Source organism: Euleptes europaea, chromosome 2, assembly GCF_029931775.1.
Source record: "Euleptes europaea isolate rEulEur1 chromosome 2, rEulEur1.hap1, whole genome shotgun sequence".
NCBI classification, from domain to species: Eukaryota; Metazoa; Chordata; class Lepidosauria; order Squamata; family Sphaerodactylidae; genus Euleptes; species Euleptes europaea.
Window position 1 is genome coordinate 79,060,927 of NC_079313.1, and position 27,543 is coordinate 79,088,469.

The 27,543-nt window shown below is 40.5% G+C and overlaps 1 protein-coding gene across 1 annotated transcript in view; it reads right to left on the bottom strand.

Annotated features, from left to right (window-relative positions):
- ST3GAL3 (ST3 beta-galactoside alpha-2,3-sialyltransferase 3) overlaps positions 1-27,543 on the bottom strand; it is a 234,124-nt gene that overhangs the window by 179,183 nt on the left and 27,398 nt on the right. The window contains exons 3-5 of the mRNA XM_056867692.1: positions 14,492-14,539; positions 12,671-12,796; positions 2,201-2,243 (exon numbers count right to left, since the gene is read on the bottom strand). Coding sequence (XP_056723670.1) covers positions 2,201-2,243; positions 12,671-12,796; positions 14,492-14,539 — 217 coding nt within the window. The remainder of the gene's footprint in view (positions 1-2,200; positions 2,244-12,670; positions 12,797-14,491; positions 14,540-27,543) is intronic.

Below are 27,543 nucleotides of genomic sequence, written 5' to 3' on the forward strand. Positions count from 1 at the left end.
TGTTGCAGCTGGATTGCCAGGACTGACAAAACCACTGGCAAAATGGCAGCCTTTGAGAGATTGGGTTCTAGGCTCAAGGTGAAGGTTCATAACACCAGAGGTGGCTGCTTAGGAGAAGGGGCTGTAACTCTTGCAACATCAGAAGCTTGGTGCTTCTTCTTCCTCTTTTTCTGAGACTCAGAGGAGAAGCAGTCTCCTTTATTTAGCTCTGTGGGGGGGTCTTGGCACTTGGTTTTGCTCCTGTTGAGATACAGAAACTAGCATGTCAGATGGTTTGGACATGGGAAAGATACTGGCAGAACTGATAATGATATATCCATCTAAACAGAGCTGAGGTTGCTATAGCCTGCGCAGGCTCAGAAAGAAGTGACACTCCCACAGAATGTCCAAAGGCAGGTGGAGTGGTTTCAGAGAGATCACTTGGTTAATCTATAATAGTGAGAGCATCTACTCTGTGTCCCTTGCCCAGGCCCAAAAAGGCAGCAGTTGTGGCCATCCAATAAATTTACTTTTCCACCACATCTCAGACATTGGTCAAAAGTGGGCTACTATACCACAGACATGCAGCCAGCAGCAGAAAGAAGTTCACAAGAAAGAAATAATAAAACAGAAAGAGAAAATTGTGGAAGAGTACAGTGGAACAAGAGCAAAAATAATGGGGAAAGTACACATCATAGCACGGATTCTTGTCGAGGTGAAAACGCCAAATGATGCTGCAATTGTTGAAAAGGAACTCACTGGGAGGGAGCGGTCCTGCCCCTCAAGGCTTGTGAAATGCCACCTATTCCTCAAGTTGGCCAGGGCCTGCCAACAAAAAAAGCCTCATAGAATTGACTTTAGAAAGGTTATATGAAGCTCCGCACAGGTATAGACCCATTAGTGAAAAGAGGGAGGGAAGGAGAGGGGAGTCTTGTGCAGAGGCCTTTGAAGAGATATTTCTGTCACTGCCCCCTTCCTAACAGAAAATTTAAAAAAGCTGAAGTAGACTTCAATCAGATTATCAACAATCAATTGCCTGCAAGCATTGTGGGCCAAAATTCATAGTCAAGTGAAAGTAATTACAAACATTGGTAGTATTACCAGTTATATTTCTATGTGTGTCTGTTCACTGTCTTATTCAGTTGCTCTGTATTAAGCTCTTTCTTCTAACCTTTCTAAATCTATTCACAGTTTTTCCTCTTTTTACAATCTCTGGTGCTGTCTTTCTATTCTGTTTCTCAGTCCCTCTATTTATTAACCTCCACTCCACTGTGCTATTTTCTCAACTCTACACTTTCCCTTATGGTCCTTATGTATAGGGAACTCTCTCCCTTCAGATATTCAGCTTGTGTAAAATTAATGGTCTCATCTCTTTTCTCTTGTATTTCTTTCTTTGATGTTCTACTTGATTTCTCCTATTATTACCTTAATCATTATATTACCTTAATCATTATATTTAGGGTTATCAGGTCCCTCTTAGCAATTGGCAGGAGATTTTGGGGGCAGAGCCTGAAGAGGGCAGGGTTTGGGGAGGGGAGGGACTTCAATGCCATAGAGTTCAATTGCCAAAGCAGCCATTTTTCTCCAGGTGATCTGATCTCTATCGGCTGGAGATCAGTTGAATTAGCAGGAGATCTCCTGCTACTACCTGGCAGTTGGCAACCCTAATTATATTGGTGGTATTGTGGAGACACATAATGGGTTACCGCACTTTGTATTCCCAGCGATGTATTAAGAGTTTGAAAATGTTATAAGAAACATCGCTTTAAAAGGGTTTTTGGATACCACGGCTTATAAGTGGTTGGAAGACATCTTCACAGCTAAAGGGGCCAAACAATATTTTTTATAAGTTTCAAACTCTTAATACATCGGTGGGAATACATAGAAAGTATTTTTTATAACATTTTCAAACTCTTAATACATCACTGGGAATACAAGTGCAGTAACCCCCATAGTGTCATCCAGCTACTTCAGAGTTTTCCTTTTACTTTAAGCCTCTTTTCCTTTATGTTTTTAGATTAAGCCTGCGAACAGGAACCCACGCATTCTGTTTCTGTATATAATCTATGGTATTTTACACGCTTTTATAAACAGATGAACTTAAACTCTTGTGCAACCTTGTTAATTGCTACCACATAGAGCCAAGATAACAATTAATTTTGTCTCCAGAGGAAGTATATGATGACAGATCAAGAAAGAGCCCTTCTATGGTTCTACTCACAATTTGGAGTCCACCTTGATAAGAAAGCCGAGTTTGTCATATTCTGAAAGACAAAACACAGAGAATCAGATAATTAAAGCAACATGAATCTTGCTTCCCGGGTGACCCATCAGTAAGAAAAAGGACACAGAAGTTTTAATTGGAAGTGACAGCATCGTTTGTAAAATTATTAAATTTACTTTGACATATATAATTTCCTGGTTCCTTAACTTCAGAGGAACTAGGGGAACTCTTTATAGAAGGAAACTGTAAAAACAAAAAATAAGGATGCATATTCCTTTTTGGGTGAATTAAGCCCTCTTTTTTGTACACCTCTCCCAACTTGAACTTGAAAGCAGATAGCTGTGGAGTTTGCACATTCTCTAAACCATGAAAACTCACCATGTTACAAAACATGCTGTCACTCCTACCACAAACATAAAGGCTGCCAAATAAGGAAAAAGATCTACAAAAAACGTTTTCTGAAGAGAAACAGCATAATACAATTCTGGAACCCTATTTTTGAGTAGGTAGGATATTTCCACTTCAGCTGTATACACCGAAGGCATCAATTTTGTGAAACCATTCCCTTTTTATTCCAAAGAACATAGCAGGAGAAAAAAAACATGACATATGTATCTACAGCTTCTCATTCTGTTCCAATTGGCAGTCTCAAATCTTACAGTCATCTCAATCTAAATTGCACAGTGGTCCAACAAACCAGGAACAGTAGCAGCCCTGCTGTATGCCTCCAGCTGCTTCAAGTGTTGATGTACAACTTACAGATTATATTTACACTTCCTCAGCAAAGCTCCAAATAAGCTTTCAAATGAATTCCACACCACCTACCCTGCCAGAAAAAGTCTTCTGTAAAAATGAGGAGAGAAAGAGATCCGTTCTGAAAAACGGAGAAACTGGAGAATAATAATAATGTTCAGTGTAGTTTTATTGCATTACATACTATATTTCAAAGAAAATTAATATTTTCCTTTGGAGAAGTAATACAGAAGGCAAATCTTTAACAGATCTGGGTGGGCACACGATTGAAAACAAACACCATAGCCCCCACCCCAAGTTAGCCAAGCCAGTGCTACATTAATATCAATCCCATTTTTATAAAATGTCTTTTTACAATCATTTTTATACATTTTGTTTTACAGTTTTAACAATATATTTTTGGAGCTTTATCGTCTCCATTATAACTAAATGTACATAATAATAAAAGGATTAAAAAATATATAATCGCAAAGATTAACTGGAAAGATTTTGCTGTTCCACATTTGGGGAAAACTACAGTGCTCTATTAACTCCAGAGTTAGTATTTTTATTAGGAACCATATAAGTCAGAAAGACTGCATCATATATTATTAGCATTATCTATTCACATGATGAGCTATACAAAGATACAGCAGTTCTTTTTAAAGTTCTAATAAAAATACCCAAGATACTAAGGCTGCATCTGCACCAGTATTCCCCATATTTTCTTTTTGTCCTTTCTTTTCCAAATAAATCCTTGTACTGCATTTGAGGCCCTGACCTGGATGGCCCAGGCTAGCCTGATCTCGTCAGATCTCAGAAGCTAAGCAGGGTCAGCCCTGGTTAGTATTTGGATGGGAGACCACCAAGGAATACCAGGGTTGCTGTGCAGAGGAAGGCACTGGCAAACCACCTCTGTTAGTCTCTTGCCATGAAAACCCCAAAAGGGGTCGCCATAAGTCGGCTGCGACTTGAAGGCACTGTACACACACTGCTTTTGAGTAGTTGCAGCCCTTATATATACTGTATGCAGTACAGGAATGAACTTGCAATAAGAGCTCCAGCCGTCTGCACCTAGCAGCAGACTAGGTGGAGTTCAAGAATAGCTCCACTGACAAGGAGGGCACCAAATTACCTCTTCTTATTTCTTATACTTGTAGCAAACAGACACACAGGCTGACAGAGTTGTCTACGCTATAGAATTTCCTATTTGTATCTCTTGAGTAAGGGGATACAACATATATCCATTCTGGGTTGAAGGGGTAGGAATCTATTGCGATCCCAGTCCTTTGTTAGAGAAACATATTGGTTTTATAGGCATCAAAAGACATTTGATGCAAACGACCAGGTGTTTTCTGTTCTGCAAACTAGCTTTAAGAGTTCTCAGTCTTAAAGGAAACCCTGACAGAATCACAGTCAACTTTAACTGTTCAGTATAACCCTCCTCAAAAACAACCCCCTCCCACACACAATGGAGCACTAAAATGTACCTTTGTTCCCTAATGGGGGGCATTCACTGCCCTTTATTATAGTATTACCTATTCACTTTCAACAGTAAGGAAAAACAACTTGAAAATAAAAAGTCTAGGTTTTGTGACATGGTGAAGCACTGAACACTTTGACTGGCATATGCTCTTATTTAAGATTACTATAAAGTAGTATTAATATGAAGCCTTGAGATAGGAAATGCTGCACATTTCATTTTTTTAAAAACAGCTACAGCACAAAATGTACACTTAAAAAAATTCCATGTGTGTGTGTTAAGCGCCATCAAGTTGCTTCCGACTCATGGCGACCCTATGAATCAATGTCCTCCAAAAGTTCTATAATTAACAGTTTTGCTCAGGTCTTGCAAACTGAGGGCTGTGGCTTCCTTTATATAGTCAAGCAATCTCTTGTTGGGTCTTCCTCTTTTCCTGCTGCCTTCAACGTTTCCTAGCATTAGAGAGCGTTGTTTGGAATTAGGGTTGCCAACCTCCAGGTACTAGCTGGAGATCTCCTGCTATTACAACTAATCTCCAGCCAACAGAGATCAGTTCTCTTAAACATAGTTTATTTAGAAGTATAACAGTGTAATGGTTTCTTAAAGTTCATAAGTGTAATGGTTTCAGATAGGGACAGATTTTTTCTTCCTTTAAGTTCCTTTAATAGACCTAGCCACAAAGGCTGATTTTCTCATTTGCCACTTAGGCTAATAACTTCCACACAGCTTAATTTTCCTCACTTGCTACTTAGGCTCATAACTTCCACAAAGAACACAGATTTCTCTCACACTCCACAGCGCACCAAATTGCTTTACCCATACACATTGAACTCACTCTCTGAATCAAAAAAACAACTCAGCCCCCTACGGTTCAGCTACCTTTCAATCATAAAACACTTCAATCACCCATTTGCCCCCCCCATTTCTTATTCTAGAGGCCTGCCTTTTTAAACCACAAACACATACATATAAAACCCCACATTAAATCACAAATAAAAAACACAAAAAATATTTACGTAGCAAAATACCACTAGTATTGTCAACAATTGTATTCTGTACTGCTTGTTCAGGTTGAGTATAATGAGCATAGTCTTCTAGTCCCAGAACTGACAGGTAGGTTCCAGAAAGAGGTGCTAAGGGCTGTAGTTCAACGCTGTGACACTTATGCTATGGTTACTAAAAAGCTCTATTCCCCTCCCGCCTTGTGCTATTTAACATGTGTGCGAAACTGCTGGTTGAGATAGGATTGTACTGTAGATCTTCTATGTAAAGTTATATCCATCTAAAGTTTCTAAACGGTCTTAAACTGGAGTAACTCTGCTTGGATTGTAGAGGTAAAGAGTTACCAGTATTCTGATAACACCCTGCACTGAATTCTAGGTGATGGAAACACTGAACGAAGTTCCTTGAGGAATTAATGGACTGTATGCGATTAGATTCTGTCCTTACTCTGGAAGCTGGTGTTGCTTTCATGGTATGAGGTGCCTTTTACCAGCTTAGAGTGGTGTACCAGCCACAGTCTCCCATTGACTGGGCACAGTTATACATGTTCTCGTAACTTCTAGGTTGCATTGGAATAACATGTTGTATGTGTGGCTGCCCATTAAAAATATTCAGGATACAGTGGCCAGGTTATTAATTGGCGCAAGGTGGTTTTTGTTCAAAGTGTTGGCTTTACTTGGTATGGAATCGTGATGGTTGAAGGACAGTCCTGGTTTATGAATGACATTCTCCATGCCCCCCCCCTGCAATCTAAGATCAAGTAATTGGTTGACCACAGAAGAGCCTTTTCTGAAGTGCCAGCCTGAAATGCCCTCTTTAGACAGTTTAATGAAGTTTCCGTATGCAGTTTAATGTTAGATGTCATCATGAAAATCAAACTCAATCTAATGGGTGCTTTTGGATTGGCTACATAAGTACATACAGGACAAATAGATGGAGTTTTACTCACGAAGTATGGATCAAGCTGCATTTTCTTGTTAGGCGGTTCAGGTTGTGTGCCACAAATGTCTGTACGGTATTGCCTATCAGAAGAGCTGCAGCTCTTCTTCCTTTGCTTAAGGAGAAAAAACAGTCTTCCGAGAAGGAATGTTGTCAAGTATAGCAAATGCTGAAGTTTATATTTGTGCCTTTTTGTTTAACTTGCATATGCTATTTTGCCATAATTATACTGCACTAATCTGTAGTGCAGATGCACACTGGAGAAGAATCCATTTCCTTTTATCACTCTGTATAAACATGTGGCTGAAGCTGGAAAACATGAAGGCGCTTTATCTGCTCTTTCTGATCTGTTGTCATCTGTTTGGGTGGTCTGTTGGGAGCTTGGCAATTATGCTAAGCATTTCTCACTTACTGACCTGCGGCTAGATTGTTCCTAGATGTCCAGAGGAAAATATCTTGTTTGTGCCAGTGTTTAGCTTGGCAGGGAAAGTGTATCATTTATAGAGCTTGCTGTGTTTGGCTGTAAGTCTGCTTGTGTTATTGCTGTTGTGCTTCTTTATTATTAAATTGTTGGCAGCTACCTAGTTTTCATTTGATTCCAGGGCTCCCTACAATATAGAATCATGTGTGTTTGTTTCTTCTTACCTAAGGCCCAAGGCACTCTGGGATGAGAGGAAATTCATTTCCTATACCATATAAAGTTAATTCATGCCATCATATTCCCTATTGCTATGTATAGGTGTGAAAGCTGTACAATGAAGAAAGCTGATAGGAAGAAAGTAGATTCCTTTGAAATGTGTTGGAGGAGAGTTATAGATCAAATCAAGCCTGAACTGACCCTAGATGCTAAAATGACTAAATTGAGGCTGTCGTACTTTGGTCACATGAGAAGACAAGAGTCGCTGGAAAAGACAATTATGCTAGGAAAAGTTGAAGGAAGCAGGAAAAGAGTAAGACCCAACAAGAGATGGAGTAACTCTATAAAGGAAGCCACTGCCCTTAATTTGCAAGACCTGAGCAAGGCGGTTAAAGATAGGATGATTTGGAGAACATTGATTCATAGGGTCACCATGAGTCAGAAGTGACTTGCCAGCACTTAACACACACACATACTGAGTCATTTATATGCATTGCCCTTCATGGCAGTGATCAGTAAAATATATGGCTTTGCTCATTTTGATAGCACATCTTAATGTGGCTATGGCTATTTCCGCCTTGTTGAATGAGATAACTGCTTGTACCATTTCAGTTGGGATTGTTTCTCCACAAGGACCTTATTTTTTTAAACCATTTTGTAATTCTTCAGTCATTCTTTGGCTAGTCCTCTTAAGTGAAGGGCTTCTGTTGTCCCATATTTGAGATTCAGCTCTCGTTCATTATACTGTTCAAGGTAACACTAGCAGATTTTTGCCCCTTGATCATGTCACTTGCCTTGATCCTTACTTAGAAATTCAGAATTATAGTTTGTAATGTAAAACCTCTCAATATTTTGAATTAATTGAATAAAATGTTTACACTCCCTTTTAAAGAGTGTTTTTTTAATGTGTTTTTAAAATTTGAAATAATTGCAGTTTTTACTGGTCCATCAATTCTAAATAGGGTTGCCAGGTCACTCTTGACCACCGGCGGGAGGTTTTTGGGGTGGAGCCTGAGGAGGGCGGGGTTTGGGGAGGGGAGGGACTTCAACGCTATAGAGTCCAATGGCAGCATAACACAGAAAACACTACAGAGTGGTGCCTTTACAGGTGTTACATATTAGGGGTCTCAGACAACAGCAAAATCTTACAATACTAAATGCTACTGAGAGATGCAGAAGAACTAAACAGGGTCATATCCCCCCTCACGTTTATTACCCTAGCCATCAGGATGGCCAAGGCAGTACAACCTACAAAATCAGATAATGTAATCCAACAATGCCTGAGTTGGACAACCATTCCCCAAAAGGGGAGGTAAGCAGCTGGCTAATAGCCATTACTATCTTCTGGATCCAAACATAGTTTCTTCTCACAACCACCTATCCACCAACAAGGAAAAGGCTTGATCAGAGGTGGTAGCAAAAAGGAAGAACTGAAATACATTCAAATAAATGAATCCAGATGGCTTTCTCACACGCACACTACGTTCAGAGTGGCGTCTGTAAAACTGGATTAGTTATTTTATCAGTAAAGTGTTCTGCAACAAGTCACAGTGGTCTGCCAAGGGGGCTCTCTTTGATCCCGCTGAATGCCTATACCAGGTTGCCAAACATCACACCTGGCATAAGTATCTGCCCCTTAAGTAACCAGTAGTTTTAAAGTTTGGAAGTAAAATAAAACATAAATTAATGAAGACTTTTCCAAGGGGTGTATTGCCAATACCAGCTCACACTTGACCAAGTAAATTCAACCAGCTAGGAATAAATGAATCTAAAGTAAGTGGTGGTGAAAAGTGCTGTCAAGTCGCAGCTGACAACCCCACAGGGTTTTCAAAGCAAGACATGTTCAGATGTGGCTTGCCACAGCTTGCCTCTGTGTAGTGACCCCTGACTTCCTTCGTGGTCTCCCATTCAAGCACTAACCAGGGCCAGTGCTGCTTAGCTTCCAAAATCTGAAAGTCAGTATTGTCTACTCAGACTGAAAACAGCTCTCAGTTCTCAGCCAGATCATTTTAGCTACAGATATTGGGGACTAAACCCCAGATCTTCTACATGCCAAGCAGATGCTATACCACTGAGCCATGGCCCCTCCCCAATCATGAATGCCATATTTTACTACACATTGCTTGGTATGTTCAGGCTCTGCACTTTTATTATCATTTATTTTATCATAAATATGCCAACACTAGGTTCCTACATAACTTATTTTCTGAGCTTACATCAGAGGCACACAACCTGAACCAGATCTCTAGTAGTACTTCTCAAGCCACAAAGGGTAAATGATAGTTTACTGATAATCCTTTGAAAATGAGATTAGCTGAATATACTTTGAAAGATCCCCCATAAACTGGATCCCCAAAGCTACTAAAAATCATCAGACCCCCCAAAACTTGACATCACAACTATCCAGTCAAAGACAACAGACTTCAAACCTGGAAAGATTTTACTTCGCCAAGACCAAGGAATTATAAGAAATCCATTAGGCAAGATCAGATTGAGCTCAGAGAAAGAATTCCAAAAGGAAGAGAAAATATATTTTTTAAATTCCATGTGCTTTTTCTCCTAGCATGCTTTCTGCTTAGATACACAGAAGACTTAGCTTTGTAAACTGTGATTTCACTCCAATCCTTGTGTAAATGCCTAAGTGGATGTTTCACAAAAGAGGATTTTTGGTCCATTTCAGAAACTGTATCGAATTTCCTAGTAAAAGTCAAAGATAATATTAACAAAGAAGTAATATGCACAAGTTCTTGGTGACCTGTGGAGTAAGCTAACTCAATCTGCAGAGATGTCAAACAATAAAGGAAAGGACATGGGAATGTTTTAGAAGATTCTCCTAGAGACATTCCCACCCAATCTCAGTCATATCCCCAAGCTAGAGGAGAAGTGAGGCAGGGAAAGAGACCGATAAAACAAAACAGCAGCTTCACTTGACAATCAGGGTATGATAGGTATTGCAAATGCATCAGCCAGCTCCCAGTTAAAATGTCAGGAATATAAATCATGGAACAAGCACCATAATCCTGAGATGAATGGGAGGAAAGTGAGGGAGAACTATTGCAGAACTAATGGTCCTCAACAATCTTTTATAAAGCCCCTCTCAAACTAAGAAAAATGTATGAACATTCAGCTCAATGATGTATTTTATACCATAAGGACAATACTGGTCAGTTTCTTAAATAGTGAAGAGTACTTGAATGGGAAAAGGTAGAAAATCCCCACATTCCTAAAGCACCGCAGGAACAATCAACCCAAGTATATGTGAAAATGAAGCATATGTAATACAGGTTCTGGGCTATGTTTGTCATGGGATGGGGTGGCTGTAGTCTCCCTCAGGTCATAAAAGCAATGCCCTTCTGAGGACAGTTTCTCTTAACCTCAGAACAAGCATTGCTGTAACTAGAGGGAGGAAGCAGGGTTAAGTCCCCCACCCCTGAGCTGCAAGCATGGCAGCCTCCAATATGATGGACCCAGTGTCTTAGTCAGCCTCTGCCTCCTCTAGGGATGCCAAGAATGAATCAACTGCAGAACAACAGTTCTGTTCAAAGACCAACCATGACAACACAAGACATTTTGAGAGTCCCATTCTTCTTAGGTACAGAAAGTCTCCATAGCACACTAATGTTGTGTATCAGCTTCACCAGTTTGACCCTAAAGACCTATACCAGAAAGTCTTGGGAAATTATTAATATCAACAGCAATTTACATATTGCTTTTCCCCATATGTATGCCAACTATAAGTAAAATGGAAATGTTTGTCATAGGTGAGGAAGACGGCACATATATTGTGGGCTTTTACACAACTGACTTACACTCGAAGAGTGGCTTCATTGTGACATCCAAGTGAGTCATGCATAATCCTCCAACATATGTGCTATCATCTGCACCTATGGAAATACATGGAAATGGAAAGTTAAATTTCTGGTTCTTCAAGCATGGCATAGCTGATTAAAATAGTCCCTAACGTACTTGATTCATCCTGCACATCGTAAGGGTCATTCTCATGCCTGCACAGGATAAAGATTTTTCTACAATTACAGAGTGGCAGGTCAGGCTTAATCATGTGGACGTACAGACCTCTCCAGAAATGGAGCAGGAGCCCCTTCCTGAAGGGAGGGGTAGATAGGCAGTGGATGGAAGCAGCGCTGCTGCACCCCCTCCACAGAGGTTTCCCAGCTGAAAAATAAATGTTTAAAATGCATTTTAAAAAGAAACCTATGAAATTCCTCCACGTAGTTACACAGGGCTACACCAGCAACGCTCCAGCATAGGGGGGCATTCCCAGGCCAAAAGGGATTTGGAAACTGACTAACGTCAGCTCTGCCCCTGGGAACGTCCCCCCACCCAACGCTGGCACCCGTTTCTGGGTTTTTGCTGCCCGGGCTGATTAGTTGCTCTGTGGTGCTGGCGTATATGCCCCCGCACTGGCATACATGCCACTTTATCATGACACAAAGCGGCATGGGGGTTCCATGCTGGTTCCTATAGCATTTTGGGGGGCCCTTCAGGACTGCACGGTTAGTATTATAGCTAATGAATTCATCCAGACAGCACCAATTAAAAGAAAAACATTTGCACCACAGTCCCAAGAGTTACACCCATCTAAGTACATTGAAGCAAATGGGCTTAAAAGGGTGTAACTCTCCTTAGAGCCCTGGTCAGCATGAAAGAATTCTAGTAATGTGTCCACTGGATATATTTATTCTACCTGGTAGAATTTCTTCTAATTGGTTTTTAATTTATACAATAAAGATCAGGGTTATTTATTATTTTGGGCTGTTTTGCGTATCTGGGGCTTTGGTCCTATGTTTTGTAAATTCGGGGCTCAAGGTACTGGACTATGAGGTTTTTTCCAAGATTTGGCCCAGACCCCTCTGGGAAACTGAAAAGTCAGTATCCCTGACAGCGACAACCACCAAGTGTCAGTCAGCTTCATCCAAAGAAACCTTTTGCCAGAGTTGCAGAAATGGAGGAGGACGTTTTTCAAGGGGGAAAGAACAATAGGGCATCTTAGCTCTCTTGCAAACCTTTTTCCTGGGAGATGCTGGTGTTATTCCATAAATAACCTTTACAAGGGTGGTAATCTTTGATTATATATTATATTATATATCTTTGATTATATAAAACCACAAATCCTTTCTTGCAGACAAGATAATCCAAGGATTAACAATCAAGCAGTACGCATCCTGTCAAGAACATGTGATCCCCATCACGAGCCTAGTATTGGACCAACTGCTTTGAAAACTGGGACAAACAAGCAGTTTGTAGTATCACTTTCATCATCAAAATAATCTATTTTAATTTAACTTTTTCCATCTAAGATTATAACATCATTGATGCGTACAATTTCCATAAAATTAAGACTGGTTCTTATTTTAGCAGTCAGGATTATGCAAAAGGCAAGAACAAAAAAGTGAAAGAAAAAAACCTAGGTGTAACCATTAAATATGAGCATATTCACATGTAGGATATATTCATCTTGCTTGTGAAACTGTAAATCTGGAAGTTGCCTTCAAAGTCATCCAATTCAGGCCCTGCTGAAGAGACACCAGCTTCCTACTCCAAACCACCCATTACAAATTCCCAACTCTGAAATGTTTAATAACCATCCTCTCTCTAGTTTTCCTGTCATTATGATTTTGATCTCCCTTTTTCCCCAACTGGAAATGGTACCTACTAGGAGCGATTGGGTGTGGAACAGCCACAGGTTCTTTCTGAGCTTTGCCTGTTCCCAGCTCAGCGGCAAGGTGTGGTAGGAGAGATGACAGAGGCACAGGAGACGTAGATTTTCTCTCTCTCCTTCCTGTTTTAACAAGGAAAGCTATCCCTCAGTTGAGCAACAGACGACACGACTCAACCTTATTACACAGCTCGTTTTTCACCAGGGACTGGAGTTTGCAGCACCAGTGAAGCCAAGGCTCTTAATACTAAAGCAATTTAACATGCAGCACTTTCATGAATTGTGGCCATTTCCAAGCTTCTTTTGCGTAGTCGGCTAATTTATGATGATGCAGAATAACTAAAGTTCCTTGGAACAGACAAAGGAACAAAATTTTAAAAATTCATCTCATGCTGTTTACACTCACACACACACACCCCACACACAGAGACTATAATAAGGGTATCTGCACAGTATTTAGAGATGTTTTGCAAAGAAGGAAATACATCCTCCCACACACACTTTGCCATTAAAGCTTTAGAATATTTCCTTTCGCCAAGCAAAACTGGGCAATTGGTGAGCAAGATCATGCACCCTCATCCACTCAGCCTCTAGGAACACATTCTTAAGAATGAAGCAGGAAGCATTCAGTGCTCCTGAAGGACCCAGGTTTGGGGTTAGTAACTCAGCACGTTCTGTAAAAAGATTTGCTGTTAGTGTTCAGCAGCTGTGCCTTTTTACTAAGCAGGCAGAAGCCTAGGGCCATGTTGGAAGGCAGCTAATGTTCTTACTAATCTGAGCAGAATCAGAGATCCTGAAAGAAACTTATGTGACTGAGAGGAGCTGGATTTGGATGAAAGTGGACACTGAAAAAGCATCTCTTGAAAGGGACATCACACCTATCACTTTAGCAAAATCTGATCACAGAGAACTTTCCCAGCATTCTGTTCCAGAATCCCAATAGCATGCTCCAGCTATAGGCCATGCACTGATGATTAATTAATACGTGTCCTGATGCAGCCCCAAAGACCAATTATGCTTTTAGGCTCAAATCAGTAAAACTACGCAAGTCAGCCATAATCTGAAAGACAAGGACGTTTGTCACTAGCCTCTTTGACTCCATGTAGTTGCACAAAAACCATTATAAACTTGGATGTGAAACTGTGCTCATATCTATCTTCCCTGTTCAAAATATTTTCCACCCACATTTCCCCCTTGATTAGACTGTCTGTTAGCCACTGTATCTCAGAAAAGACTCCTTCTCAAGAAGCAAATAGCACACTCCATGGTAAGTGAGGATGGTGTTGGTAGTGGAGGTGCTTGTATGTGAATATGTTGTGCTGCGTATCCAACCCCCCCTCAATGAAGCTTGTAATCATGGGATATCTGAGGCCTGAAGAAATACCATCTAGGCAATCATTTCAGAGAAAGAAGTAGGTGATACAGATCACCGTAAAGTCACACACAGTGCCATTCTACACAGAGTTACATGAGTCTACACACTTCAGCTTCAATGGGCTTAAACTAGAGTACACTGTTCAGGACTGCACAGCAGTATGGATTACAACACCGTATTACTGTGACATGTGTTCAAACAAACATCTGTAGCCCTAAAATGCATCATAAAGTAATATGTAGTTCTACTTTAAAAGGCTGAGTTGCCATACAACATTCAGTGATTTCTAATACTACCTTTGTTTGTTTGCTAAATTTGATTTAATGGCTACTTTATACAGCAGTCCTGAGCTATGCCCAACTGCCTTTATCTGCCTCCCAACATGGCTGTCACATAATTAAATGGCGGTCTTTTACTATGAGGGGGAAGGGGGAATTTTGTACCTGAGCCTATTGAACGTCCAACGGAGTCAGAGGAAAGAACCACTGAATCTGTAACACAAGAGTACAAGTTCATTTTTCCCTTGTCACATAAATCCATTACTTCTTTACAAGAGGCTCCTATTTCCTCTTCCTCAATAAAAATCACTGCACTGGCTACATACAGGAAAGATATTTTGACCACAACATTTTTGTGGGCTACATTTGCAGTTGATCAAGCCACACTAAAGCAAAGCATTAAATAACCCTGAGCCAGGAGGATATGCCTTCCAAGAAATGGGTAAGCGTCCCACTAGCACTTGACACTCAGTCCAGAGCAACAGTCAGTAAGGGCAAGCTCCCCTCACAGAAAGAGCAAACCATCCAGATGGATTTTAACATTTTTTCTAGAAAAAATATCTGTGTTGTGATATAGGATGGATAGCAATCCTCAGGCACATTAGCCACAAAATAAGCAAGGCCTCCCCCATCATAACTGGACAGAGAAGCTATATACATACACAAATTTTATTTTAGAAAATGTATATGCTGCCTCTCCAAAAGATCTGCTCATGGTGGCTCAAAAAGTACAACAATACTATAAAAGTATTAAAATGGCATAAAATTATCGGTAATAAAACAGCCATATAAAACAAGCCAGGATATAAACTAGTATAAAACCGCCTAAAAAGAATATTCGTAAAACAGTCCACAGGCTACAGCAGACCATAAAATAAAGTAAAAAGATGGAACTTCTTATAGCTGGTCTACACAAGACATATGTGTGCATAACTGGGGATAGTACCTCAGGGTTAGCAATAATGAAAAGCTACTGGATTATATGGAACAAGTGGGGAGCCACAAGGAACTTGCAGGGGCAGCCACCCCACTCACTTCACCATTGCCTCCCCCCACCCCCGCTACTGTCATTCCTTCTCTGTTTCTGTTTTTCCATTTCAGCCATGGCTACTGTCATTCCTCCTCTCCCCTGGTCATTCCTTCTGCTTCTTTTTTCCATTTCAGCCATGGCTACTGTCATTCCTCCTCTCCCCTGGTCATTCCTTCTGCTTCTTTTTTCCATTTCAGCCATTGCTACTGGCATTCCTCTCCCCAACCTCATCATTCCTTCTCTCTCCGTTTCTTTTTCCCCCATTTCAGCCATGGTTACGGTCATCCCCCCTCCCCTGCTACTTTTATTCCTTCTTCTTTTCTGTCTCTCTCCCGCAAGCCAATTCTCTTTTCTTTCTCTTTCTGTCTCCCCTCAAGCCAATCCCCCTGAAGTCCCTCCCTACCCTCACCAAACCCTGCCATCCTCAGGCTCCACCTCCAAAATCTCCAGGTATTTCCCAATCTGGAGATGGTAACACTAATTGTAATGCAGATTTTTGGATAGTCCTAGAAGCAAATTATTCTTCTGCAAACCTGGGTAGTTAATTATGGCCTGAACTTTGATGAGCCCTCAGGAAGCTAAAGAATAGAACTATTGTCAAGCGAGTATCTAGCCTCCTGGGGAACGTGGCCATGTCCCTGTGAGTCAGCTTTTCTGTTGCCTGCAGCCTGATATTAGTTTCTCAGTTTTAATGTCAAACATGGCTTCCCTTCCCCAATCTCAGACAGCAAATGCCCTGAGAAGTCATGAAGGTGAGGGTGACACTGATATCAGACTGTTTCTAATCTTAAAAAGGCCATGTTGTTGTGTTACTCCTTTGTTTCTTACCCCTCTGCAAGGCTATTCGGGGTCTTTACACTTTTACACTTTTTGGCATGTCTAGCCTCTATATCCTTTACTAGCTGGAGGTCTCCTGCTATTACAACTGATCTCTAGCCGACAGAAATCAGTTCACCTGGAGAAAATGGCCACTTTGGCGATAGGACTCTATGGCATAGAAGTCCCTCCCCTCCCCAAACCCCACCCTCCTCAGGCTGTGCCCCAAAAACATTTAGCTGGTGATGAAGAGGGACCTGGCAACCCTATTTAAGCAGAATCCTGTCTTCAGCAGGAACAATCATTCTAATGTGGAAGTATTTTCCACACACATTTGCTGCACTGTGGGCCGCTTTATAATATATGTCCGTCTTCACCCTAAGATGTACAGAAAACAGCAATAGTCAGGAGAAGCTGACACAGACATCTCTAGATTAATTCCACAAACAGCATGTGAACCTTACTACGCTCCTTTGTCACCTTTCTAGATACTTTTATGTGAAGCCATTCTCCACCTTTTTGGTTCCTTGTACATTCCCACATTCCATTAGAAACAGAGAATAATAATCTGCTTTATCCAGAGAAATAAAGCTTTCAGCAGAATCATGTTTAGCAATAAAACATCTGTATTCTGAAGTTTAGAATTGTTTGCACAGATTTTGTTTGGTGTTGGAAGAAGTCCTAACAAATCATAACACAAACCACTAGTCCCATAAGGATAATACAAGTTTTAAAAATGATCTGAAGCAGTTTTTGTGCCTCATAGGAAATAAATGGTATTCTCTAAGATCTAACCCCAATATTGCAGGGCACTAATCTGGCAATTCCGTTACAGAAAATCCTACAACGGACACCACTGCATAGACAAGTCTTTCCAAAAGCAAAATATTTACTAAAACCTGGAGTTTTCATCTTGTATTATAAATTCTGTTCAAACTAGCTACTGGCACCGGGGAGAAGGGGGGAACCCTGCCTGCTTTCGAATATTAATTTATTCATTCAGAAACTGTATACCTGAGGATCAGGAGAGGGACCATCAATACTGGATATTTCTCATAGACTTGTCCGATGCACAGATGTCCTACAATAAATGTCTCCAAAAACTGCAACAGAGACTACAGTTCAGCATAAGCATGCTACTTATCCTTAAATATTACATCCCAGAAGCACTGGTTGTATAAATTCTGTTCAGCGGGCAAGCCTGCAATTCAGTCTCTGATATGGAAATGTTTGGCAAAACTCAATGAAAACATTACAAATCTGTTTTTCTTTTTGAATCCCAGTGCAGCTTCTATTTTGCCTTTTCCCACTATAGAATTCAAGGGGTATATATTAATCAGTACTGTAAATCAGACACATATTCCTCTGGCCAAAGGCCCACTCTAAAAGATAAATGCCTCCAAAACAGTAGACTGAATGTAATGTATATGGCATAAGGCAAAGTGCTATACTCCATTCAGAGAGATGAGTGTTCAAATCCCAGCTAAATTATGAGACTCATTTGGACTCTAGTGATAACACTTTCAACCTAACATACTTAACCTGGGTTATTGTGAGGATAAAATGGAATAATTCCATGTGTAATATCTGAGCTACACAGGGGAAGGGCAAGATATAAATGTAGCCATAATAACAGACAAACGGCTTAATTAGAAAATACTAGAGAAGGCATTCTTCAATACTACAGCTTCCAGAATTCCTGTGGCTCCTTCAAAACAACAAGCAATGTGAAATGGAATAAAAAAGATGAACCAATGGTTCAGGAAAGTAGTATACAAATTGTTATTTCTCCACTCTTAGTCTCAAGAACAAACAACCATCTGAGAACATGGCTGCATTCAGACACCATGAACAAACCTCACTTTGTCTGTGACAACAAGCCCAAGAGTTCTCAGGCTCACCCATGTACTTCCTCGCTCTATCTGGCATGCAGCACAGAGACTGAAGACGTCCTAGTTTGAAACAAGCCGTCATTTGCTGCAACATCCAATGCAAGTGAACTTGCTAGTGGTAGTTTGTTCTTTTGCCTACAAACCAGGATTTTGTATCGCAGTTTAATAATGCTTTGTAGGCACACACACAAAAACTAATTGCAGTTTGTAATTTTACCTGATTTGGCTATCACAACAAACTGATGTTTATTCCAATACAAAATCTTCAACTGTGCACTGTATATAAAGAGGAAGGGGGTTGCACACATCCTGACTTGTTCTGAATACAGTAGTCCTCAAGGATTTACCTATAAGGTTGGCTTTTTATGGCCTGTATCCTTCAGAATAAGCAGCTACAGGCTATACATAGACCATACAACATACACAAGGAAAGGAGCTCTGAGCTGTGTAATGTCTCTTCGTTACTTTCCCTTCCATAGGTACCATTTCCATACTTCTGGTTTTAAACTGGAGCACCAAACTGGATGCCAGAAAACACCTGTGCGCACATGCGCCAAGACATGAAGCAATTATTCCAAGTGGAAATTCAGAACTTAAACATGTGAAAACCTCTATGAAATACATAACTTGGCATCAAGAAAGAAAATATTCCACACTGTCAACTAAATTGTATTTGGCCTCTTGACTCCATATCAAAGCAGAATGGCCAATAAAAAGAATATAAAGAAGACAAATGCTACCTACTAGGCTTGAGCTAATGAAGGCAGATCCCTTAGCCCTGCATACAATTCACAAGCATCTGACAAGACAAACCATACGAACTTTCTTCAGAGTCACGCTCTGATCTAGACAGGCTTAGAGCCCACTTGACACAACAACAGGACTAAAATGTTTATAGGGATGGGCAGAATCAAACAGATCATAATCTATTAAAAAATGCTTAAAAGGCATGGTTAACATATGAAGTGGTGCTTACTGGAGCAGTGCCCTGTTACTTTATGCAGTCATCACTGAATCTACTGCCAAATCCTGTTCTTCACTCAAGTTGGACTCTGTTCACAGAAATACTAAGAATACTAAGAAATACTAAGGGAGAATATACAGGGGGTAGAAAGAGAAAAGAACTTTTGACTTTTCATGAAGGTTCGTTCTATTTGAGGTAGAAGAGGACATCCTGGTGCTTAGATAAACCTTCTGCATGATCCCTGGAGCCAGGTTATTGGGTCACTCTTTCACACCTCTGAGGAGTACTCCCCTTCTTTAGTTCAGAGGCTTCTAGAGCATCTGTTGAGGTGCGTCAATGCTCATTGCAGTAACAAAAAAGACTAAAGGGTTAGGCTAACTGCCACCCCTTTCAAGAGAAAAAAAACTAATGAACTGGACCAAATAAGAGAATACAAGACAGAATACAGGATCCTGGCTCCAGGGATCAAAGGAGAAGAAGTACCCAAGCGTCAGGATGTCCTCCTCTCCTCAAATGAGAATGAACTATACTACACCTAGCATAACTGTACTATACCTTGGCTACACCTAGCCAAGCATCACTAGCAGAACCATAAAATAAAGCTTTCATTCATAAATATGAATATTAGGAGCTATTCTGTTGTTCAAACATGCTAGAAGTTACTTTGGCCTTTTTACAATAATGTGTTATTTAGAGAAGATCATCTTGAAATAACCTCTAATGTATGATGTTTCTTTCTAAATGAAAATAATGAAATGCAGACTATTGATTGCAATGTTTAGTTACCATGGTCATTAAAGACCACCTACACATACCTCAAATAAGGCAGTATCTGAGTTCTTACATAGCTGAAAGTAATTCAACTGAGAAATCCAGAATATTGAAGATGTTGCTAAAGGTATTAATAAAATCCATTTTCCAATCTGGACTAGTTCTTTTACAGAGCATTTGCCAAAATCAAATGCATCAATGTACAGCATGTTTCAGATACATATTGGTCCAAACATGTTTCAGATACATATTGGTTCAAACATGCTTTATCTGTTCACTAACACTCCATTTTTAGAAACTATAGCCTGCACTTCTCTAACAATCCCTTCAGGTTTGGAAAGCCATCACCAGTGAAATTTCTGAAGGGATACTCCATACCCCTCAAGCTCTCTTCTGTACATGCACTGTTCTTTTTGCTGTTGTCTTTCCTAGGGGGGGGAAAAACTATGAGAAGCTTCTGCAGCTGCTTGCAGCTAGCAAGATAGATTCATTCACCTGACCCCCAACCTTAAAGTGGACTTCATGGGTGACCCCATGGCCTTGCCCACATACAGTGCAGCAATTTAGTGGACTGCTCATATAAGTTACAGAATACTTATTTCTCATTAATGTCTCCATAAGAGTAATCAAAGTTACTAGCCAAGTAATATAATAAAAATATATTCCCAGAATTACTTGGTATCTACTTGCTTTTATTACTCTTCTCCTCTGGCCCTATACAACAACCACTCAGGCCCTCTGTTAATCACATCTCCTCCAAAGCTGTTAACATTTTCTCAGACCTTTATTCAAAATGCATTAGAGAAAAATGAACATTGCCAAGTGCACTGAAATACAGGAGGTGGAGCTATTGTGTATGATGTTCTAATTAAAAGAAATAGCAGCCTGTGAGAGATCCTAAACTGGAGCAGACAATTGGGAATCCTACAGTGTACTCCTAAGAACACTTTCCTAAGATTAAGCCCAACTGAACAGACCTAAGTAGCATACAGAGTAGACCCAGTAAGCATTGCTTTGCTAATCCTTTCCCTTCAACCTCATTATCCTGTTGAAGCCTTACTTTCATAGACATTTGTTCAGGTATGCTTTGTGGTTAGGGTTATCAACAGCCTGGAGGAAAAATGCCCCAACAGAATCATGGGGCGAAAATGCATGGGAGGTTTTGCCTTGGATTTGCAGCTCTGTAGATGCACATTTTCCCCATCTGAATTCTCAAAACTCTGAGAATTTTGAGAATTTGGATGGGGAAAATGTGCATTTAGAGAGCAGCAAATCCAAGGCAAAACCTCCCATGCGTTTTCGCCCATAGAGTTGGAAGGGACCATACAGGCCATCTATTCTAAACCTCTGCTTAATGCAGGATCAGCCTAGACCCTAGAGGATCCCTGACAAGTGCTTGTCCAGCCTCTGCTTAAAGACTGCCAGTGAATGGGAGCTCACCACCTCCCTAGGTAGCTGATTCCACTGTTGACCAACTCTTACTGTAAAATCTTTTTTTCCTAATACCCAGACAGTACCTTTCCGCCCATAGTGATTCCATGGCTTGAAGCTTCAGCTGCCCATTTCCACCCATTAAGCCTCTACCTGACACTTAGGGTATATTCTCTTTTTGTACAAATAGATGTTTATTTGAATTGTAATTAATTGTAAATATTAAAAAAAACAAATTTTTAAAAGAAAGGATATTTTTCTTCAACAGTTTCATCTCACATGCAAGTCATTACAAAAACTAATGCAGCAGTCCTGGGTAGATGAAGAAACAGACACAAATAAAATGGCAGATTCCTTGTGCATTTTTACAGCCAAGTTATTACAACCCTTGCCATTCTTGGGAGCGAGAAGGTGAAGAGTTATGAGCTGCTGCATATGGTCCCTACTATCTGCAGGTGCATAGGAGTTGCTGGTAACTTAAAGAAGCCCCTAGTCTGGTAGGATATCCAGTTGATAGGAGAAAGGGGCCCAGGGTTCATTCGTATTCCCTTTACAGGAATAAAGCAGCAACAGGATCCAGCAGCAGGAAATGTTTGATTGTAAAAACCATTTCCAATAAATTCTGGATTTTCTACTTTAATAAACTACCTCCTTAAAATAAGATTGCTTTATAAAGTCTGTGTGTGTGTTTCACTAAAATAAGAATAATTACCCTCCCACAAAAGTGGGAGGTATGCCTGTGAGGCCTGACTCTGTAAGAAACAAACGTACCTTGATACATCTCCAAAGTAATGCTTTTATTTTCAAGATACATAAGAGAAATGATAGCCAGAAAGTTGCAGGCATTCTGTGAATGACAAGTCTTGATTAATTACGGTAAACTTCTAAATCATATGTGTTCAACAATTTTATCTTCACTAGAGAAAAAAACATTAAATAGAGCACAAAGTGATGCATAATAAATCTGGTCTTCCTCAATTCAAAACTTTACTTCATACACTAAACACAGAGACATCATTGATTACTTACTGAAAGTTATACCAGTACGTCCCTCTCTGGGAACAGAAAGCCTTCCTTCAAGGGTTAATGAGCTGAATTTTGTTAACCTCATTTAACATACGAATAGTGCAATCCTACAGTTACACTCTTCTAAACCTCTTATATACACTTAAATGGACTTAGAAGAGTGCAGTTCTGCTTAGGATTGCGCTACAGGTCTTTCCTTACAAACAAAAGGTGAAAGTCATCCAGGCAGGACAAGGCACCTCTACGAACTGACAATTACACACTGATTCATACAGTGTGTGTGTGTGTGTGTGTGTGTGTGTGTGTGTGTGTGTGTGTGTGTGTGTGTAAGTGCTGTCAAGTCGCAGCCGACTTATGGCGACCCCTTTTGGGGTTTTCATGGCAAGAGACTAACAGAGGTGGTTTGCCAGTGCCTTCCTCTGCACAGCAACCCTAGTATTCCTTGGTGGTCTCCCATCCAAATACTAACCAGGGCTGACCCTGCTTAGCTTCTGAGATCTGATGAGATCAGGCTAGCCTGGGCCAAATGGTGTCTAAATTACAACTTTTCCCTGCACCTATGCAACTATCACAGAGGCTTTCAGGTTCCCTGCAGAGCCTGAATCTCTCCCTCTACTCTTTTCCCACTTTTCTTCCACCACGGACCTCTAGAATTGATGGTATACACTGGGTTTGCAGGAGGTGTCCTATCCTGGAACTGATCAGACCCAGATATAGCAATGTTGTTGTATCATATGCCTTCCAACCATATCCAGTGAATTCACTGTGTCAATAAGAAGAGCGCATTTATGTGCTGCCTCCCCTATTGGCTGTCATGAGAAATAATTCTGGTGCTTCGTTAACATGGTCCACAGAAAGGCTATTCAGGTTGTCCAGTTGGTACCAGCCCCATGGAGGCAGGAAGAAAGATTTCAGGGGGCTAAAGGACTTTTGTGAAGGAAGCAAAGGGTAAGACCACAAGATTGTTTTATAATCAAGTTAAAAATGATTTTCAAATTCCAAAATGACACATGACATTTCAAGCTAATTCTAAGTTAGACTTCCAACAGTGCCACTGTAAAACACACACTCACACACAAATGATTTCCAACTAGTGTAAAAGTAAGTAGTAATGATAGTTTATACAAGAATTAAAAAGATTCAGGACTGCAAACTTTTTTTACAGGGGGGAGTTGAGGCAAATTACATTAGCATGCCAATTTGCATGCTACAAATCTGTACTGCTACATAACCAAAGAGAAAGGATGGGGTCACTAAAACCCTCTCCCTTGGTCTGGTAAGAGGGTGCAGACCACAAGAAAGACTTCTTCAGATTTTGATATTTATCCCAATATTAATTGCCTGATTCATCAGTAAGCATTTTACTTAAAATAAGGGAAACAGCCAGCATTTCTGAAAGGAAAATGCTTCCCATAAGGGCAATAATGATCCTAGGTTTCTTCTAAAAGTGATGTACCATGTCACAGCAAGGGTTGGAAAAAACCTTCCCAAACACAAAGCATAAAAGCTTCAGCCACAGCTGCTTAGAGAGCTGTCGGCAGTTCCATTGTGACAGCTTTATACAGATAAGACTTGTGTTCCTCAATTCTACTGACAATTTGAACAAGCAGCAGGAAGGATTGAGCCACACAAAAAAGAGAGAGAGGAGAAATAAACTAAACTATCTTGCATCCAAGAGCTCTTCCAGACACCTTCTAAATGAAGTGGCACTGCCCCACTTCCCTCTTCACTACAAGGGCTTGAACAAGACATTTATTCAATGAAAGCTGACACTGAACAGACACAGCCGATGCCTCTGATTTTCCACTACTGCCTTTGTGGCTGCTGAACTGACAATGGCTCCAAAACCAAAGATGTTTCTGTGTGTCCCCCACACACACACACTGCTACCTTATGTATCACTGACACATGCTGAGAATTAAAATTCTTCACAGAGAAAAAAAATACATATAAGAGTAAGATCAAAAGCAATGTATCTTATTTCAATACACAGACGCGTTAGGACTGTGCATCCATAAGCTTCAGCATGACTCACAGGATACTGAATAACCTCACAAATCAAATCACTTGTATTTTAGGCATAAAATTAGAGTAAGAAGAAATTGAAATTGTTCAAGACTTTCCATTCCTAGGCTCCATCATCAACCAAAAGGGAGACTGCAGCCAAGAAATCAGCAGGAGATTGAGACTGGGGAGGGCAGCCATGAAGGAGCTAGAAAAGATTCTGAAGTGTAAGGATGTGTCACTGGCCACCAAGATCAGGTTAATTCATCGTATTCCCTATTACTATGTATGGGTGTGAGAGCTGGACAATGAAGAAAGTTGATAGGAAGAAAATAGATTCCTTTGAAATGTGGTGTTGGAGGAGAGTGTTACAGATACCCTAAACCACAAAAAACAAAACAAAAAACCACACAAATCAGTGGGTTCTAGATCAAATCAAGCCTGAACTGACCCTAGAAGCTAAGATGACTAAACTGAGGCTGTAGTACTTTGGTCACATTATGAGAAGACAAGAGTCACTGGAAAAGACAATCATGCTAGGAAAAGCTGAGGGCAGCAGGAAAAGAGGAAGACCCAACAAGAGATGGATTGACTCTATAAAGGAAGCCACGGCCCTCAATTTGCAAGACCTGAGAAAGGCTGTTAAAGATAGGATGTTTTGGAGGACATTGATTCATTGGGTCGCCATGAGTCGGAAACGACTTGACGGCACTTAACACACACACACACACACACACACACACACGATACTGCAAGGACTGGTGGGGAAAATCCCACCCCACCCCAGGTTTCCTCCCCTCTTACTCTGCATCTGTTCCTCCCTAATCCATCCAATAGCCCAGTTTTCCTGCCCCCTCTCCAACCTGCCCAATTATCCATTCCCTCCTCTCCAATTTCCTCATTCTTCCTCCTCACCCATCTATCCATCATTTACTTCCCCTGGCCAATCCTCAATCCCTACTGTATAGTTTTATTTTTTTGCCCAGACTCGAGAGGGCAATGTCTACGCAAGCACTGATGTCAATAGTTACTTGGGGGGGGGGATTATATACAATTATTTTTTCTTCAGCTTTTTGTGTGTGCGGGGTGTGTCACAGATTCGCAGAAAGATATATCCTATTCACAGGTGGGTCCCCCTTGCAGATCCTTTTGCATTTCCATTGTGGGGCCACCCATTACTATTAGATACACAATAGGCTATGCATTGCCCTTCTTCCTTGGAAAGAGATCCTGGGTTTGAAAGCCATCATACTAAAAACTGAGAAAGCTCACAGCAGCTCTGACAAGGAGCCAAGAATCTCAAATGAAAGAAAGTTCCCACAAATGGGAGCATGATCTCAGAGTAGAAAAGGATCTGCTTCATGGGAAAAACTTGGACATTTAAAATAAGCCAGAGACGAGGTGCTGTGAATTACTAGTCAGATCTATAAGCAAGTATCTGTACAGCCATGAAAAGTGTTAAAACAAGAGCAGATGACAAGGAAACAGACTACGCCATCCCTATACAAATATAGCTGGAACATTTTCAAAAAGGAAAACATTCCTTGTACCACACAGAGGATAAAAATCAAACCACAATGAGGCCTCCCAAATTAGTACTTTGAGAAGACATGAACCACTGAGAAGGATAAAATAAATGTCTAGGACATCCAGAATGTTAATGCAGAGAAATATTTGATCTGGTCACGGGAAAGTAGGATTCACACCAAATATCTAGACACTTACCTAAAAACCACACTGTAAATTAGCTCTTATAAAACAGCTGCTTGGGGTGCAGAGTTGCCACACTAACCCCATCAGGACGAGGGAAATTATCAATAGTATAGTTTGTTGGCTAATTGTTGATTAATAGGGTGTGCTACCAAAGCAGCGGCCTGCAGTAGGAAAGAATTTTGATAGGTTTGTGCTCCCCACTAACATATTTCTAACAACTAGGACAAACCTTATAATGGAAGGCCACACAGTTGCCTATGTTTTTACTGCAAGAAAGGTTTTACTGCGAAGAGAACATTTTTGAACACAAGGAGTTCTCCAGATATGCTGAGGAAAACAGAATTAAATAAGCCTGAGGGAATTGAGAGTCTGCCTTACTTATTTGTACAAACTCCTTCACAGAGCATCACTCTTGACTCTGCATTATAAACTTTCCAGTCCCCTAGTCAAACTTGTCACTGCATCTCTCATGAATAACCCTTTACAAATAGGAATTGCACACATTCTTCACTCATGAGTTCTTGTTTAACACTAGAAGAGGTGGGCTTGAGTAAATACCTCAGCCCTTTCCCCTTAAGCATTTCTTGGAGCGTTTCCAACTACCTGCTACGTCATGCTCACAAGCAGCAGCTCATGCACTCATGGGACTGACGAGCTTTACAACTACGACAGTTTGGAACACTGAACTACTAGATCGCCTCATACATGGTAACAGTTATTTTACTAACATGGTTATTATGAAGCAGCTGCTTTGCCCTCCTCAGTACAATTCCCTTTGACAAGTCTCTTTAGCCAAAGGTCTCTCACCCCATTCAGGGTTGAAAGAGCCTCCCTTCTGCAGTACAGATGTACTGCTGTCAACTTACTGTACGGCTCATGTCATGAACAAACTGGAGTATGTTCATGACTGGCATGGTTAACTGCCATGCTTAAAAACTCCTCCCTTACTTCTCATCTCATGTTGTGTACAGAGATGGAAATTTTCTGATTTCAACTAATTTCAATTTGTCACAATATCTGAGTATGGATGCCTTAATATCCTGAAGTTTATTCCCAGTTAAGAATCCTAGTTACTGGGAAAGAAATTATCCTCCATCAATTTATTAAAATGTCACAACCAACCAGAGCTAACCAAAAACTTCCATTCTCAATCTTTGTGCACTGAGCAATGAAAAAGAAGGAAAGCCTGGCAATTAACCGGGTTCATTTCTGTCACGAGCAACTCCTGTTGCTTGAATTGAGTTTAAAAGGGGAATAAAAGGCAGCTCTAAAAGAAAAATCCATGCAAGACAAAGGGAAGAAGCACAAAGGTCTCCTAGGCATTCAGCAGTACACAAAACATACTGACCACTGTGTTCAAAGTTCTTAATAAATATTCCCAAATTATTCAAATAGGTATGTTGACAGTTTGCTATTTAAATTTCTGCAATCACACTCCATTACAAACTGATGAAGCAAACAGAACTAACCCATTAATCACTCAGGGCAAAATATTTCACTGGTTATAAGCCCTCAGGGAAAGATGGCCCCAAATGCAACCTAACATTATGAATTTATTTTCTGGTTGCTG